The sequence below is a fragment of the Mus pahari genome, chromosome 5 (genome assembly GCF_900095145.1).
Source record: "Mus pahari chromosome 5, PAHARI_EIJ_v1.1, whole genome shotgun sequence".
Classification (NCBI taxonomy): domain Eukaryota; kingdom Metazoa; phylum Chordata; class Mammalia; order Rodentia; family Muridae; genus Mus; species Mus pahari.
The window spans coordinates 23,640,109-23,657,854 of record NC_034594.1 but is presented as its reverse complement, the minus strand read 5'-3'; the positions used below and the strand labels follow the sequence as shown (position 1 = coordinate 23,657,854).

General features: G+C 45.2%; 1 protein-coding gene across 3 annotated transcripts in view; it reads left to right on the top strand.

Moving 5' to 3' along the window:
- Window positions 1-17,746, top strand: part of Fhl2 (four and a half LIM domains 2) — a 68,959-nt gene that overhangs the window by 26,372 nt on the left and 24,841 nt on the right. Inside the window, exons 1-2 of one of the 3 annotated variants that reach the window (XM_029538214.1) lie at window positions 4,469-4,731; window positions 15,398-15,576. In XM_029538214.1, the coding sequence (XP_029394074.1) occupies window positions 15,421-15,576 (156 nt within the window). In that variant the 5' untranslated portion in view covers window positions 4,469-4,731; window positions 15,398-15,420. Of the gene's footprint in view, window positions 1-4,468; window positions 4,751-15,397; window positions 15,577-17,746 lie in introns of those variants that run through there. The other 2 variants (XM_021198192.2, XM_021198193.2) reach the window with 2 other exon arrangements.

Here is a 17,746-nt window from a genome sequence, read left to right as displayed (position 1 = left end):
AATCTTAAAAAAAAAAAAAAAGAAAAAAAAAAGAAGAGAAAGCAAAAGGGCTTATCCGAGGCACACATACCTCTTCACTACACTTGGATCTTATATGTCCCCCAAAGTCCATGTGCTAGAATCTTGGTCCCCAAGACTTGGTAATAGTTGAGTAGAAACTGTTTGCCTAGCATATACAAAACTTGGGTTGGATCCCTGGAACCTAAAATGAAAACAAACAAATAAATAAACAAAAAACACTAACAACTAAGCCTTGGTTCCCAGAGGAGGGCTAAGGATGTCCTTGGAGGGGATCAGGAGATCCCAGACCCTGACTCTCTTACTCCTTAGCTCTGAGACACACAGTTTTATCATACCATGCTGAGATAAAGCCCCAGCACAGGCCCATGCAATGACACTAACCAAGAACACTCACAACTGTGAGCCAGACGACTTTTCTCTGCCATGGTGACAGAAAGTTACCATGGCCCCATAGTTTCCGGTCAGTCCTGAGTTCAGCCACTCCCTCCTCTAGCCAGGCTGTCCCAGAGCCCATCTTGAAAAGACTATTAAGATTGTCTGCCAGAGAGAAGGAGAGAGAGTGAGATCTCAACGTTGCAAGGCTGACTCATAAAATTACTCCATACAGAGAAATGGGTTTAGTGTGGCTTAAGTAAACATCTCAGGAGAAGGAATTGTCCCCTTTCAGGGACGCAGGGATAAATGGTCACAGGCCATGTGTGTAAGTGTTTCGAGGTGTCTTGACCAGGGCAAGAAAGAAGGCAAGCTGAAGGGTGAATAAGTCTCTCCAGAAAAGGCCTGAGAGCAGAGAACAGAGAGGTCTCAAACATGCAGTGACTGCATGTTTTCAGGATCTGCACCAGGAAAGCTCTCACGAGTCCAACATTCGCTGACAGGACGGAACTTCGATGCCAGAGGTTTTCGGTTTGGGTTTGTTTTTTTTTTTCTTCCTTTTGGTGGTTCAGCCAACCAGAGTCTTTCTCAGTGTCCTGTCAAAGCCACAGTGGAAACTTGCATGCAGTGTTCCAAGCAAGCTTTAACCACCCATGGAAAACTCAGAATCATAGAGTCATTTGTGGGTTTGGCTGGGACTCAGGCGTGTTTTGAGGCTTCAAACACTGACTATTTGCATCCGCTAACCACATTTGTGAAAAAGAGAGAGAAAATAGATGGGACATGGAAACGGCTTCTCAGAGAGCCCAGCATCTCCCTCCCTAGCAGAGCCCGAAAGGCGGCAGAAGGGGAGGTGGTGGCCCTTGGTGGAGTGCTGAGCTTATCTTGGGAATCTCAGGCAAATGGACAGAGTCTGGGTTCTAGGAGTAGAAGACGGAAACCCCTCCCTTTTGTTGGAAGAAGCCTTAGGGACTCCTCGTTTGCATAAGCTCCAAGAAGACTGTGGAGGTGGCCCTGTCAACTGTCTGGTTTTCGGTGCTTTTCAGAAAGCATGTCGAACCCACTGAGCCACCACACCAGGACCTGGTTCTGTGTCTTCTAGATGCATGCGGACACCTGCCTCCTCCGGATCCTCAGGCAGAGAGGGCCTGGGTTTTGATCACCCCTGTTGCTTCTCCTGGCTTTCTGATCCGAGACACTTACTCACCTCCCAACCATGTGAGGCAATTGGGAGGTGAGCTCTGAATCAGGGCTGAGTCATGCAGGCAGCTTCCTGCCCAGGGTTGAGTGGGGATGTCTACGTGGGAGGAATTTCTCTCCTCCAAGGGACAAAGGTGCTCTCAATTCCAGTGCTGACGGTCGATCAGTGACACCCATATAGGGACATCTGTCTCCTGGTCCTCGGTCATGTGTTTGCTTTCTTCCTGGTGGTGATGATGTCCTCCTCCCAATCCCCATGGAGTGACCGCCATCAGAAGGCAACCCCAGTCTATTCCTCACAGGTGAGATTGCGGCCAGCCTCTCTCACTAAGCTGGCTTGCCACCAGGTAATAGCATTCACCTGCCTCAGATACTCAGTCTTCATGCTGGTGCAGGCCAATCCAAAGTCACCCTTTGGATCACTCTGATTCACAGACTGAACCTCTGTCTGTATTTCCTCCCATGACCAGAGGACGTGATACATGAGGGTGGGTTTTAGAGTTCCTAACAGTTCTGTGTCTGCTCTTCCCCCCCTCTTCCTGAAGTGGAAAAGGACGGACTGGGGGTGGTGGCGGTGGGGGTGGTTCCAGTACCCTACCCCGGGCCTTTGAGATTCCAAGGAGTTGTTTCATTCATAACCCTTCTGGGATCACCTGGAGAGCTGCTTCCCTAAGGACTTGCCCTCTCACATGGTTCCGGAGCATCCTGAGACGTGCAGCTAGGAGCTCATTCCCTCCAGCTTCCCCAGCTGTGTGGCCCTGGGGCCCAGGGAGTGGATGGCTGGTAACAGAATTACAGACCCACTGTAATAAACAAGAGAACTCAGCAACCTTTCACTCGCCTTTGTTGTGGCTTGGGGAATTAGACTATGTCCTGATTTCTTCTCCTTTGACAAACTACCCTGTTATCTACAGCAGCATTTTTTTCAATCAGAAGAGAAACTTCCATTTTTAGAACAGGAGCTAAGTCTTAATCTCCTCCCCGAGGAGAAAGCAGCATGTAGGCTTTTTACTCTTGGATTTACCACCCCTTGAATCATTTTGAATTGATGGTTTTGTATTTACTCTTAAATAAGAGCTACTGTTTACTAATGACCTGCTCTGTGCTAAACATGGCACTGTTTGGTCCTGGCTGGTTTATATGCAAGGCAGCTAAAGACTGCAGACCTCCCCAATAATTCCTTAAACTAGATGTTAGTTAGATCATGTTGCAAATAAGTAAACTGAAGACGAGGAAGCCTCAGGACTTACCCGAGGTCAGAGATCTCATCGTAGGTAGGGCGCTCAGGTACAGGACTGAATTCGGGGCTCTATACTTCCATAGTAGAATTTATATTTTCCAGAATGTTTCATCCAGTGTGATCCAAAACCATCAATTCAAAATGATTCAAGAATTCATTGTAAAAAGGTTGTTGCAAGTTATCTTTCAGTAACTGGTCTGTTCATGCATCCAGATTGTCTCCTAAATTTTATTTTTAAATAGTTTATTCTTTGAGTTGTTAATATGCGTAGATGATATTAAACCTAGCAGTTGTCTAAACTTTGTTTCCCGACAACCCTCCTCTGACTCTGTAATTCTGAGTGATTAGTTTCTTATTTTTCTTCAATGACCATATGTTACTTTCAGTTTTAAAACATTTTTAAAAATTGTTAATAAATAACACATTTGGGTTCCTTGAATGTCACAGAAAACAAATAAAAGTATATGCAATTAAAAAAAAAAATAGCCTCCTTCCCCTGCGGCCTCCCAACCCCAGAGCTAACTAGGCCCAGTCACAAACAAGACTATATTGCTGCTCATTTGGCTGGGTTTAGAATTACCTAGGAGACACACCACTAGAAGAATCTTTGTGGTGATTCCAGAGAGGTTTAAAGGAGGAGGAAAGAATGGCCCCCAAGGTGGACAGCACATCTCAAGAGCTGGGTAAAGGAAGCTGAGCACCAGCCTCATTTCTCTCTGCGTCCTGGCTGAGAAGGAAATGTGACCAGCCACTTCCCATCCCTTCACAGAGCCTGCACCCAAGTGAATCCCTTGATTAAGTGGCTTCTGTCACCCCACAACACTGACAAGTCACTCACTACCCCAGGCCTTCATTGCCTCTCCACATGCCTATCTTCTATTGCGGCTGCCTACGGACCCATTTGCTCAAGAGCGGGAGCTGCCTTTCCTGGGCATGAAGATACTGTATGACTCCCAACACTGTGTTGAACAGTGTCCCGTGCCCCTTCTAAAGGCCAACTCTGCAGAGGATCTTGACCTTCAGAGTGTAAAGGACACATTAAGACCAGTGTCTTCTTTTTTTTCCCAGAGGGAGCCACTGAATGTCCAACAGTTCTCTAGCCTTGAGTGTTGGGCAAAGGACCTTCTCTCAGTGAGCTCCTTGGTGGAACTAATTAATGATTCTCTAGGTCATTGGCTTGGTTCATTCCATGATGGAGAAGTGTCTGCAAGGTAAGGCCAGAAAGCTTCCATGTCAATGTGTGCACCATATACACATAAGGTCCTTCTCCCAAATCTGCAAATGACCCCATCCATGCTTGCACCAGGCTGCACTCAGTTAGGGACCCCGCAACCCGGAGGTGTCCTGGTGACAGTAGCCCCATGTCATTTCGCCCTTGGGTGGCAGCTGCTACAGCTCTCTGCACTGCATAGCAACTAGCCCTGGAGCCAAGGCCAGGACGCAGCCTGGGTTGATCGTGCGCCAAACACCAGGAAGCAAGGAAGGAGGTTAAGTCAAACAAAAGGTCTGTGGTAGCGTCATCAGGAGAACAGACGACGACCGGCTGGCTGCTGAGGGGCGCTCGCCACCGCGCCTGGCTCTCCTGGCCAGCGCGCCCAGCCCGCCGCCCCGGCGCGTGTGTCCTTATATGGCCAAATGACTCGGCGGGGGTTCTCGAGGGCGGGCGCAGCGCGGGCTGCACTCCGCCCGCTGAGCCGCTGCCGCCACCGTTCCACAGTCCGCTGGGTTCCCTTAGACCCCGGCCCTACCGCGCGTGAGTACTCCTGCCGCCACCCAGGCCACAGCCCTGCTTGGGACACAAGGATCGCCACCAGACCGCTGCCCTAGGACGCCTGGAGAGACACCAGTGGCCAGCGCACTCGGACCGCGGGGCGGAGACCCAGGAGACCGGAGCAGAGGTGTGCAGACGGCATCAGGGTAGGGACCTAAACGGGGAGGACAGGTTCTGGCGATAGGAGAGCCCTGTTTGCTGGGGACACCCGGGATGGGGACCCAAAAGGGAGAGGACAGATCCGGGAGAGAGGAGTGCGTAGCTGGGCAGGGGATATCCAGGATGAGGACTCAAAATGAAGGAGAGGGAGCCAGGAGATGAAGGGGAGACCGTGAATCGGAAATGTGGCGGGGGAGGGGGCGGGGGGCGCTGGGGAGGAGGCTTGAGGGGAGACCTCAGGACTGGCGAGTTGATCTACAGGAAGACACCCCCAGGAAGAGCAAATGCGGGGCAGAGAGGACCAGAATCATGAGTGTTGGAGGATTTGAGCATAGGAGAGCCGAATTTGGAAAGGGTGGGGAAGGACCTTTGGTGTCCAGAGGGAGGGTTGCGGCCCTGTAGGGGTGGATCACTGCCAGGTGGTGGGAGACAATGAACTGCCCACAGGCCAAGCCCCCGGGGCTGGGGTGGACGAAGTGGAACTGGTCCCTGAAGTCTATGGAAAGGAGGTGACAGGCTGGTCAGCACGTGTATGGCCAAGCATTTCCTTTGAGAAGTGGGAGTTTGCCTGTGACCACACATCTTGACTAACCACCCAAATTAAATTAAAACCTGAGCCGTAGGTTTTTTTTTTTTTTTTTTTTTTAGCAAAACAACACTTTTAAATGAAAAGAATTCTGATAGATTTCAGTCTTGTGGAAAGAAAGTCTTGACATGCTTTTTCTGATCTTAAGTGAAGAGTTAGCCCTATTTGCTCGACAGTCTTCAGTTGTGTCTCTGGAACTCAGCAAAGCTGGCATTTTTATGAACTCTACAGCCGTCTTCGGTGAAGCCAACTTGTGGCATGCACTTTCTTACCTATATTTTGGGAAGTAATTAACTACAATTTGGATGTATCACGAGATTGTCTTCAAAATACTGCTCTAAACGTGTCCCATGAGGTGGTGCTGCTTTGCTTATGTGTAGCAAATTTTGCAGTAATGTAGAGAGTTCTAAAGAAAGGGTGTTTGTTGGTGTGACTGTGTGTGTGTGGTGATTGTCTCGGCTGTTGTTGTTTGGGATAAAGCTTCATTCTGTAGCCAGGGAAAGCCTGGAATTTCCAGTGCTGCCATCCCAGGTAACCTCAAACTGGTGCTTATCCTGCTTCAGCATCCAAAGTGTTACCATCCCAGGAGTAACCTACCACATGGTGCAGCTATGGTGATCTGGAACCTCCCCCTTAATGCCCTACCACCGTAAAAACCAATTTGCATTAAGTTTCAGAATCCCCAAACCAACTAAAATTTATTAAAAACAAGATTTAAATCTTTTTTTTCTCCCCTCATTCTTTTTTTTTTTTTAGATTCCCTTCTCTCCTAGTTTTTAATGGAACACTATGTAGCACTGGGCCCCCTCCCCCTCCCCCACATCCCGGTTGTGGCTTCTTTTTGTTCTGCCTCCTTGCAGCCCAGCCTCACAGGCACGATGTGGATGAGGACTGATGCAGAATGCTTAGCTGGCAGAAGTACCTGGAGCAGGTGCCTCAGTTTCCTCCCAGAGAACCAGATAACTCCTGCATAGTATAAGCAGCATGTGTAGATTTTAAAGCCTCTTGTTCACAGATAAAGAAACTGAGAGGAAAAAAAAAAAGATCGAAGTAAATGTGTTGAGCAAAGTTTCCCAGCTCGTAGATTGTGGCCCTGAGAGCTGCCTCCAGATAGCTTGATATCTAAGTTCTGACCTGGGACACATTGAATGCATATGGGGTTGAGGCTCTATACCCAGTATTTCAACTCAAGATTGATAAACCCCTTCAATACTGAGTGATAGCTCAACTGCAGACAGAAATACCCAGCAGGATATATATCTATATATCTATATCTAGCTATATATGTATATATCCATATATCTATATATCTATATATTTACATCCATATATATATATATATATATATATATATATATATATATATATATAAACAAAAACAAAAAACAAAAACAAAACCCAACCAACTAAATAAACAAACACACTTCAGAAGGCCAAGAAGCCTACACACTTCAGAAGGCCAAGAAGCCTGGACTCTACACCTGTCCTGCACTGAGGACTGACTACCTAGCCTGACACACTATGTCTAAGTCAGTGCATTGACCAAGCCAACTCTTACCAAAGAAAGCATTTACTTGAGGGCTTGCTTACAGTTTTGAAGACTTTGTCCATTGTCATCATGGCAGGGAACATGGTGGCACACAGGCAGACGTGGTGCTGGGGAAGTAGATGACAGTTCTATATCATGTTCCACAGGGAGCAGTGAGAGACTGGCCTGACATAGGCTTTAAAACCTCAAAACCCCAGCACTAGAGACATATTTTCTCCAACAAGGCCATACCTCCTAATTCTTTTAATCCTTTCAAAGAGTTCTACTCCCTGGTGAACATATGGTCAAACATATGTGCCAATGACATCATCCTGATTCAAACCCACAACACCTTCCCCATTTGTACCGAGCTGTGATCTGCATATGATTTTTTTCTCCGAGACTCATGTGTTGGAAGTTTAGTTATCCTTGTGTAAGTGTTGGGAGATAGGGCCTTTGAAAAGTGGAGTCTAGGGGCAATAGAGGTGGTTCAGCAGCTAAGAGTAATTACAGAGTTTGGCTCACAACTCATAATTCCCTATAACTTCTGCTTCTAGAGATCTCACATCTCCTTCTGGATCCAGTGCACAAACTCATACAGATACATACCACACATAAGAAATAAATCTTAAGAGAGAAACTCTAGACAACAGAAGGGTCATCCTTGGGAGGAAATGGGGTTCCTCCTTGTATCTCAGCCTCTACTTCCTCTGGCGATGTGACCTCTCTTCCTCTACCTCCTCTGTAAGGTCCTTGACTCTCCAGAACTATGAGTTAAGTAAACCCACCTGAACACAAAGCTGCAGAGTTTAAGGTGCTAAAAAGTGTTCTTGGAGCCAGCAAATATAATTTGCCATTATACCCAGACTGTGGGTCAAAGAGGATACAGACCTGTGCTTGATGCGACCTTTGGAACCAGTTGAGTTATGCAATCAGCGAGTGAGTGGAAGGAGGTATGCTAGCCTCTACTGGTGGGATACTGAGGTAGGACACTGAGGCAGAACCACAAGGGAGAAGGGCTGCCATGAAAACGAAGAGTGCAATTGTTCCTGGAGTGCGAGAGGCTAAAGGACAAGGCCAGTGGGTGCCTATGTAAGGTGGTGGGGCTGGAATTCAGAAGCCAGGCAAATAAAGACCATCCTGCCAGTGACTTGTACCTCGGGGAGAGACCAGTCGCCTGTTTATACCCTAGAAAGCAGTGCTTGAGCTGCCTGGTGCAACCTCCCTCCATCAAAAGTAAGACTCACAGACCCGAAGCAGCCCGCCCTTTGGGGCTTCATTCACCAGGCTGTTTTGTGGAGACAGAATGAGAATGTTTTGAGATTTGAGAATAACGGCTGTGATGGGATCTTAAAGAAGGGCTTGGAGATAGAATCAGACTGGGGCTCCTTTAGAGATCACCCTTGACCTCAACGTTCCCGGCGACTAACAAGGTAAGGGCACGTTACATTTGGTTACTCGGGACATTCTCTTGGTTGGATTAAGAAGTCCGAAGCACATAAAAACAAAACGCATAGCTAGCCTTGTATCTGTGGACTTTAGATCAGAAACTTGGCATTTATTTGCCTTCTTTATTGAATAATCCAAGGATAGATCAGAAGACAGCATTTTGCCTTTTCTTCCTCCCTCAAAATTTATCTTAAAATCCCCGAACACAAGCCAGGATTTGTTTTCATTTTTTAGTTTTTAAAGTTACTAGTGTATAGAGAACACAATATAAAACCTTGACTTCTGCCGTTAGATGCACTATCCCATGAGGGCTTGTTAAATGAACCATTAGGCACACATCTTATAATCTAAAGCATTTGCAATCCAAACATACAGTGAGTTCTAGATAGGTTGCTCTAATTTTAGACACAGTGCTATCATTTATTTGCACTGGTTTTCATCGCTTTCTCTGGATTCTCTATTTAAACTAAGTCAGCTTCATTAGGCTCCTGTCTGTGTTGAGATCTAGGGTAAGACAAACCAAACCAGTACAGATATTCTCTGACCAGGTGCCTCTGGGCTTGGGTGGAGTATCATTGATTACAAACACAACACCCACCTGGGAATTTTGCTGATCTTTGCAGTCCATGTCTGGATCTGTACATTTTTCTCAGGGCCTGGGAGTGTCTCTTGGCTGGCTTTTTGCTTCTTGACCTAGTCAGGCTGTATCCTGAACTGTGCAGCTGTGTATTCACTGGATTCAGAGTCCAAACACAATAAGAAAGTTCTCCCTCCCGTGGAAACAACAAGTTATCTGGAAGAAGGGATGAAAATAGTATTGAAGAGAAATAAAATACCTGCAGCTGTTATTGCAGAGATTGTAACAGCATCAGATGCCAAAACACAATTACTTCTGGCTAGATTGTCCATAGAGACATTTCACCCTTTCACTCTTGACCTTTGTCCATGTTTCTATAAGATATTTTTTTAGACTTATTTATTGTATGTCCATGAGCATTTTACCCACATGTATGTTTGTACACTGCATGCATGCCTGGTGTGCATATGGTTGTGAGGTCTATATGGGTGCTGGGAGACACATAAATCCTTTATAAAAAATGCTCAGCATTCTACTAAGGTTGTTTTTTTTTTTTAATTCATTTGCCCATCTATTAATTTCTTCATTTATTCTACCCTTATTTATAAAGGGCCTGTATGCATTCCCTGCTGGAGACCTCTCCATGACATACACTGCCCCCTGCCCAATGCTATGGTTGATGGACACAGGCAGTCATACTATGTATGGCTCATGAAAGCATTGGGCTTTCACACTAGATTCTTACAAAGAACCCATATCCAAGCCACCAATTTCTTATATTTAATTAGTACATTTTGCTGAGTTACTTCCTAACATTGAAATGTTCTTCTTAAATCTGTGTTAACAACTTAAAGATCAGCATAATAGCCAGGTTGTGTGGCCGGTACCTGAAATCCTAGCTCTCTAGAGTCATGGGCATGAGGAATGTATGTTTAAGGCCAGTCCGGGCTACATGGCAAGACCCTGTCATTAATGAATAAATGAATGAATGAAGGAATATCAACTTTGTCCCAAACTGGCTCATTGTAGCTGCTTCTATGGGTGTTGTGGGAGGGTGTCTGGCAGGGTCATAGGTTTCTCCTTAGATAGGGCTGCACGGGAGTAGCCTTAAGCAGTAAGGTTTATAAATATGAAACATGGTTGACATCCCTTGGGATTTGGTTAAGGGATATAGGTCCTTGGAGGTTTGGTTAATCAACACAAGAAACCATTGAGAAGGGTGTGTACTCTTTCCCAATAATAACCTTGTGTGCTGGTCTGCCTTGTTTCACAAAGTTGAACCCGAAAATCAAAGGTCTGGGCCAGTAGGCCAATAAAAGTTTTCTACCGTGTCAGCCACTGCCTTGAACTCTTAAGAAATCTTCCTCATTTAGGCAGAAAAGCAAGAGAAGGCTGCCCTTGTACTCTCAACCTTCCTCCTTCCTCTCCATCACTCTCTCCCTCTGCTCTTCCTTACTCTCATTTATTTTTCTTTCTCTCTGTTTCTCATGTTTCTCTCATCTTTCTGTAGCCCTAACACTGTCCTGTCTAGAAATTCATAAACAGAACTGTATTTATTAGCCTGTTGACTTGTGCAGGCTTTTGTCATTTTTAATAGTAGTTGAGCCCTAGGCATCCTTGCTTCTTTGGCCTCTGACCTTTATTTTGCAAGTGCCAGGAAGCTGGCTGACTGGCAGACACAGTAATCAAATCCATGTCCCCGGTGCAGACTCTAAGCTTTTCCCAGTGCAGGTAGCTGAGTCTGGCCTCCAGTCTGAGCCCTAAAATCCTGCTTCTGGAAATATCCTGGTTGCTCACAGCTAGAGGGGGATGACATCAGAGGATGACTTACTCCTGGGAAGGCTGAGAACTCTGGTACCCTATAATTTAAATTTACTTCAACAAGTCAGCAGTCACACCTCACATTCAGGTGCCTCCCCTACCTGCTCTTTCTTAATCCTCTCAGCATTCCTATGTAACAGGTAATAGGCAGGAATTATATATAACCGGGTAGGAGAGAGAAGAGTTCAGGAATGCAAATGCATGGTACACAGTTGAGTGAGAAACTTCCAGTCTTGATCTCTGTTCTATTGCTGTGAAAAGTCACCGTGACCAAGACAACTCTTACTTAAGAGAGCATTTAATTGAAGACTCCATTACAGTTTTAGAGGCTTCATCATTTATCGTCTGTGGCAATGAGCGTGGTGGCATGCATCCAGACCTGATGCTACAGAAATAGCTGAGAATTCTCCATCCCAGACAGAGAAAGGCTGGGCCTGGCATGGCCTTTTGAAACCTCAATGCCTACCTCCAGTGACACACATTCTCAAACAAGGCCACACCTACTAATCCTTCTAATCCTTTAAAAGAAGTCTACCCACTAGTAACTAAGCATTCAAATATATGAGCCTAAAGGGAAGATTCTTATTCAAACCACCGCACTCCCCTACTTGTGTTTTTGGAGAGACTAGTCAGAACTTTAGCTGACATGTGCAACTCCCTGGGTTTTGAGTCTTACCACTGGGTGGGGACAGAGGAGGGGAAGGCAAAACAACCAAAACTAGATTCTGATAGCATGATGCTATTCTTAGGAGGCATCCATCCCGTTTTATCTCCCCTAGTTTTCTGTGATAAAGTCTCCTCTGTGCAGTAAACATTTAAAATCCCACCGCCTATGGGAACACCAAGTCAGTGAACTGGCACACAATTCCTCCCCCTTGAGTCTTGACTATGTTTTTGACTGAACTCCCCCCTCCCCACCTCATCTGCTTATCTTCCATTTTCCTGACGTGTGTTTGTCCAGCCGTGTTTCTTATTCTGTTGCAGTGGCATGGCTTCCTGTGCCCTTGCCTACAGCATGACCTGACCACTCTTCTCAGTGAAAGTTTCTCCCCTTTAGCAAGGCAGCTTTGTGCTCCTGGAGGTTGCTCCTGCTAAAATTTGTGGGTCTCCACTGAGCTCCTAGCCTGGCACTTTGGAAGTTGATTTAAATGCTCCCCTCTCTAACCTCTTCCTCTTTGTATCTCCAGCCCTTTGTCTGACCTCCTTTACATAATTCCAGCTTACTCAATTATTTTTGAATGAATGAGAGAACAACTGTTAGGTATTTTTACCAGTTAGGAATTTAAAAGTGCAGAATTATAGGGAATTCCTAATATAACACTATGGATATATTTCCTCATTAAGCATAACATAGGCACCTCCTAGCAAAACAGGTAGTGGTCAGTCTCATAAGTGGGTCGCTGAAGGCAGAGCTTAAAGTATTATAAGCTGGTCCAAGACACTCTCTCTCTCTCTCTCTCTCTCTCTCTCTCTCTCTCTCTCTCTCTCTCTCTCTCTCTGTGTGTGTGTGTGTGTGTGTGTGTGTGTCTGTCTGTCTGTCTGTCTGTCTTCCCCCGCCCCCTGCTTCCTAACAGCAAGTGCAATATGAGTAGTCAGCCTTTCACTCCAGTTCCTGTTAGCATGCTTCCCCTCTAAGATGGACTGGGTCCCCTGGAACCATAAGTCAAACAAGTCCCCTTGCTTTTTGTTCCAGCAAAGAAAAAAAAAATTAAACTCCTGACCAATGGACGTCCATTTTCTAGATTCTGATTTATGCATTGTGGCAGGGAGGAGGGACACATGTCTAAAGTAATGATGATCTCAAACTCCAAATTCTGGGATTTTTCTTCCTTTTCCCTTCTGTTCTTTACTTTTTCCCAGCTAGGGGAAAGCCAGCTTGTTGGTAGTGATCAGAGATGAATACAAAGACGCCTCCTGGAAGGTAGATGTCTGTCACAAGCACTGAAACCTCTGGGAGATATCTCCACCACACAAACTAGGACCTCACGTAGTCAGACTCTTAAGTAGTAAGATGGCCATGTAAAAATGTATATTCTATTTTGAAAAATGATCCAAATAGAAAAGCAGGCTTTTAGTTACTTACTACTATGGTTTCCTGTTATTGATGTGTATTTTTCTTTTTGTTTAGTATTAGTATATTCACAAGACTAATTGCTAAATCACTGAAATAAATATGACACATGTATGTAAGTAATTTGAAAAAAAAACAAAAGAGAAATGTATTACTTTGTATGTTTTTAAAAAATAATTTTTAAGAGAGGACGCCACTCATGTATCTGACTAATATTAATAGTTCCTAATTTGCTCATTTTATGTCTTGCTCTAGTTGCTTGTGGCAGAAAACAGGAGTAACCTCTTAGAAAATATAAGGGACAAGGCAGGATAACTTCAACCATTATAAGAAAGAATTCCGGGTGGGTAGTGGAGCAGGGGCGGGGGGAGGGGGTATAGGGAACTTCCGGGATAGCATTTGAAATGTAAATAAAGGAAATAATAATAATAAAAAAATTTAAAAACAAAAGAATTCCATGGAATTGGACCAAATCCTCCAGAGTAGAATGCAGCTCATCATTCTGGCTGGGGACTTGGGGTCAATGATGGTGATATTGGCACTGGATGACCTTATACTTCAAACAGATGTGCAAGTTCTGTTGATTCTTCAAGGCTACACCCTTAGTTTTTTTCCCCTCTCCATTCTTGACCTATAGAATCAGAGGAGATGGAAAATGCAAGCCCCATGACCGGTAAGAGAAGCAGGTGCCCCTCCCTCCTGTCAGACACAGAGCGTTTGCGCAGATAGCTGCAGAGCTTGCAAGATAACCTTCTTTCCACAGAAAGGCTGGTGCTTATCCAAACCAGGAACCACCTTTGCAATTAAGATGGGAGTTACTCAGTTAGGTGGCTCTTGGGAGAGCCCACAAGACTCCCTTTTTCCCATAGACATTTTTGAATTATGGTTTTTCCATTCATAAAATGAGGTAGTTGTTCTAGATGATCTGGGGATTTTTTTTTCTCCAGTTTTCAAGATCCCCGATTTCACAGTTCACTCTCCATTGTCCCTCTGTTTGTGTGACAGAATAGGAAGTGACCTCACTCCACTGCTAAATGGCAACCATAAATGGAAAAATATATGTTTGGAGGCTGACGCGCCCATCCCCCTGGGATGAAATAAGTGAGCAGCCATGTTCAAGGCCAAAGAGTGAAGACTTACAGGAAAGCATGCAATCATCTGCCAGCATAGCTGCTACACGAGATAGCCTAAGCTGAATGGCTATTCATACATCACGTTTCAGAAAGATAGTTCAAGTGCTCAAGAGCTTTATCTTAGGATAATGTCACAGGAATGTCCAGACAGTGTTTTCCTTAGCTTCAGAAAGAGTGATTTAGAAGGAAGAGTCTTGCCACATGTGTCCAGCTGCATGTTTTGTGCTCTTGGAAGCAAAACACTCTATAAACACAGACATGAACCAATAACAAAAGCTTATAGTCATTACAGCCTTGTGTATACAAGGCATCAAATTAATAACTACTATCAAATTTAATGTAATCATAAACCAGACAGCAACATTTTATTTGCATCAGAGTGCCAAATTCTGGGAGTTCACCCTTGAATGACTTGAAATGATTGGAAATTGAGTTGCTTGCTTAGAGTTTAAAATATTGTTTAGTCACACAAGCTAGTCGGTATGCCTGTTAAGGATGGATAAAATTTTGCACTTTTAACACATCAGTTATTGCCAATTAAGAAAAATCTCCTCGAAAAAAAAATCAAGTCTAAAATTTTAATGTGCCTTTTGTCACACCAGGATGCAAGAGTGGACTTCTTGTATCCAAAATAGTCCTAAAGTGGTTTTGAGGGATGATGGCTTAAGGTGGGAAGGTGCAAATCACTCATTTCCTTCCTTTTACCCTACAGAACATCCTTTTCTCTCCACACTGCATACTTATCCTGAAAAAAAAATGTAATATGTCTGGTGTGGAGACACATTCTTGCCCCCCACCTCCCGCCCTGCTTTGCAAAGCTGGCGGTGTCTTCTGAAAAATCTTTGAATAGTCACTGCGTTCCCAACCGTGTGCTAATCCCTGTTCTTGGAATCAAGCCTTTCTCTTTATCCTGCTCTTTGGCTAGCTGGACAGCTCAAGTATGGAGGAGACCTTTCCATGCACTCGAAATGACTCCCTAAAGGAAGCTGGCTGTCTTTCATGGATATTGTACTTCCCAATGCAGATTCAGGCCAAGGTTACTACTCTCCTAGCCTCTGAGGACAGATTTTCCTGTCGGATATCTTTCCCCGCTGCTTTCTTCCTACTCAAACTCATGAATCATAAACCAGAGTCCATGGGAAATCTTTTTGTAGAGATAGACATATTGTTTCTGGGCCTGCCTTTCCATCCTGAGGGAGGGAGATGAGGCAGGGTCATGCGTTGGAAGCCTACACACAACTAAGGCAGAGTGGAGGCTCTTGCTGCCTTCCCTGGAATCTGACATTCGGTTCCAGTCAGTAACGACCGATTTAATCAATGGAGTACATTCGAACACAACACCTCCCCAGCTAAAACGGGTTTCACTGAAAGTTTTGAGCATTGGAAGTCTGTCCTAGCCACCGCCTTCATATGCATGGCATCTGAAGTGTCCCCTGAGTCCACGTGTGGGTTTTCTCTTTTTTCCACAGGTTGCTGAAAGACGGGTGTCAGCATGACTGAACGCTTTGACTGCCACCACTGCAATGAATCTCTGTATGGCAAGAAGTACATTCTAAAGGAGGAGAACCCACACTGTGTGGCCTGCTTCGAGGAACTCTATGCCAATACCTGTGAGGAGTGTGGAACACCCATTGGCTGTGACTGCAAGGTAGTGGCCTGATGATCCTGAACAGCTTCCTTTAGCCTTCAGAAAAAAACCCAGCCACTTTTCAGCTTCCTAGTCCTTATCTACCAGTATGCTCTGTCTTGAAAGCCCCCTTTGGCAGCCTTAAACTCTTTCAAAGCAGGGCAGAGCTGCTCTATCTATGAGCTAGTCTCTACCCATTAGATGAGCGCCTTGCCAAGCTGTGTGCATGGTGTCCTAAGTCCACTGTCCCTGTTCTGGTTACCAGGGCCCTTATCTAACCCCACCCTTCCGGGCAATGGGAAAACCTTCTCAGGGCGGTACTCTCTTGCCCCTTCTGTTTGCCTCTTGGTGACTAACAGGGAGCAGATGCTGCTTAGTCAATATTTGACGAGTGAATGTATATATGCATTATCTAGTCAGCACCCCCCCCCCCCAGATAAATGGAGCCAGAAAAGCAGCAAAGTCCTTGGGATACAATGGGCTCTTTTCCCTTTGGGTAGAAGAATGGGGTTTGTGTTTCGATTATACATGGAAGGAATCTGCAGCTTCCCACACATGGCACAGCATGGTTGACAGGAACCTCTCCATTCCTGCTAATTGACCAGTGATGAAAGATCACACAGCCTAACCTGTCACACGAGGGAGGGTCTGTCTTAGTTAGCTTTCCTTCAATGTGACCACAGACAAACAACTTCTAAGGAAAAGTTCACTTTGGCCCAAAGTGTGAGACTTTCCCATTCTTGGGTGGTTGGCATTGTCACCTTTGGGCAAAACACCATGGCCGGAGCATATGATGGAGAGCGCCTCTCCCCTTATGGTAGTAAAGAAAGCAACTGAGATAGGATAGGGCTAAGGACCCAGTGTTCCCCTCAAGGACACATTTCAGTAGATTCCTCCACCCAGGCTCCACCTCCAGAAGGTTCCACCTTAGCAGCTCTAAACTTGATACCAAGGCTTTAACCTCTAGGTACACATCTCAGACCCTAACTATACTGGGTCCCCTGCAAGGGTCTTGATATATTTACCTGAAAATGCACTCCTAGATCACCTCACAGCCATGGAACTAATTTAAAAAAAAAAAATGGAGCCACTTTGGAGTCCCTAGAGAATTTCCAGCTTATAGACTTAAAGGAAGCTCATGACATTGTCCTTGTACTGTGTAATTTCTGTTATCAGCACTTTATATTCCTCTGGGATTTTTTTTAACACTCTCTTCCATGACTATGAAAATCGATACACAACTTCTGTCTAATCGTCTCAGGCTCCGTGTGCTGTAGGAACACTCTTCCTTGTCCAATGCATTCTCTTTACTTGTTCTTTTGTTGTCTGTCTCTTAGAAGAGAGTTGTCAAGTGGGTGTGGCAATAATTTCTGTTGCTAGGTATTGAGGAAGAACTTCTGTCTGCATAGAGAAGCTTGCCTGGGCAGAAATGAACAGGGTGGATCTGGGTCACTCAAAACCAGTCAGCAGCCAGGTAGTGTTAGCTTTAGAACAGGAATGCTATATGGAACGTTAGAGGAAACTTAGCGGTTGTATCAGACAAATGTAAAGCGCTCAGAGGTTCGGATACCATAAAGCAAACAGCTGACCTGACCCATCTTAAATTTCCTCCTGTCTCTAGTTTTTGCTGGCGTATATGATGTTCTAGGGGGTAAGTGTTCTTACTTCCTATGTTAGCTTCTCATCACAGTAGCATAGATCATTAGCTGGTAAAGAGAAAAGAATAATTTAGGCTCTTGGCTTTCGAGGGTTCCCTCCATGATTGGATGGACACATCACTTGTATTGAGGCCTGTACCAAGTCAGCCATCGTGGTTGGTACACAAGGGAAAACTGCCTACTGGGTGATCTGAGAAACAAAGTGTGAGAGAGGCAAGAGCTAGAGTTTCACATCCCTCTCTAAAGCACACTCTTTCATCTAAGGGCCTCTCCACCTCTAAAGGTTCCACTGCCTCTCAATGGCTCCTGGCTGGGATCTAAACTACACAGGACCGTGGAGGAAACCTAAGATCCAAACAATAGCAATCTCTTCACTTACGTAATGGGCCAAGCATAAGAGCTCAGCTGCTAGACAGTCTCATCGCTTTCTGTTTAGGTGCCTCATGAGCAAGGTGAACTCCAACAGTTATTTGACCCCTCTGTGCTCCTGTCCACATCTGTGAAATGGAAAATTGGGTCTCTGCTGAGTGCGG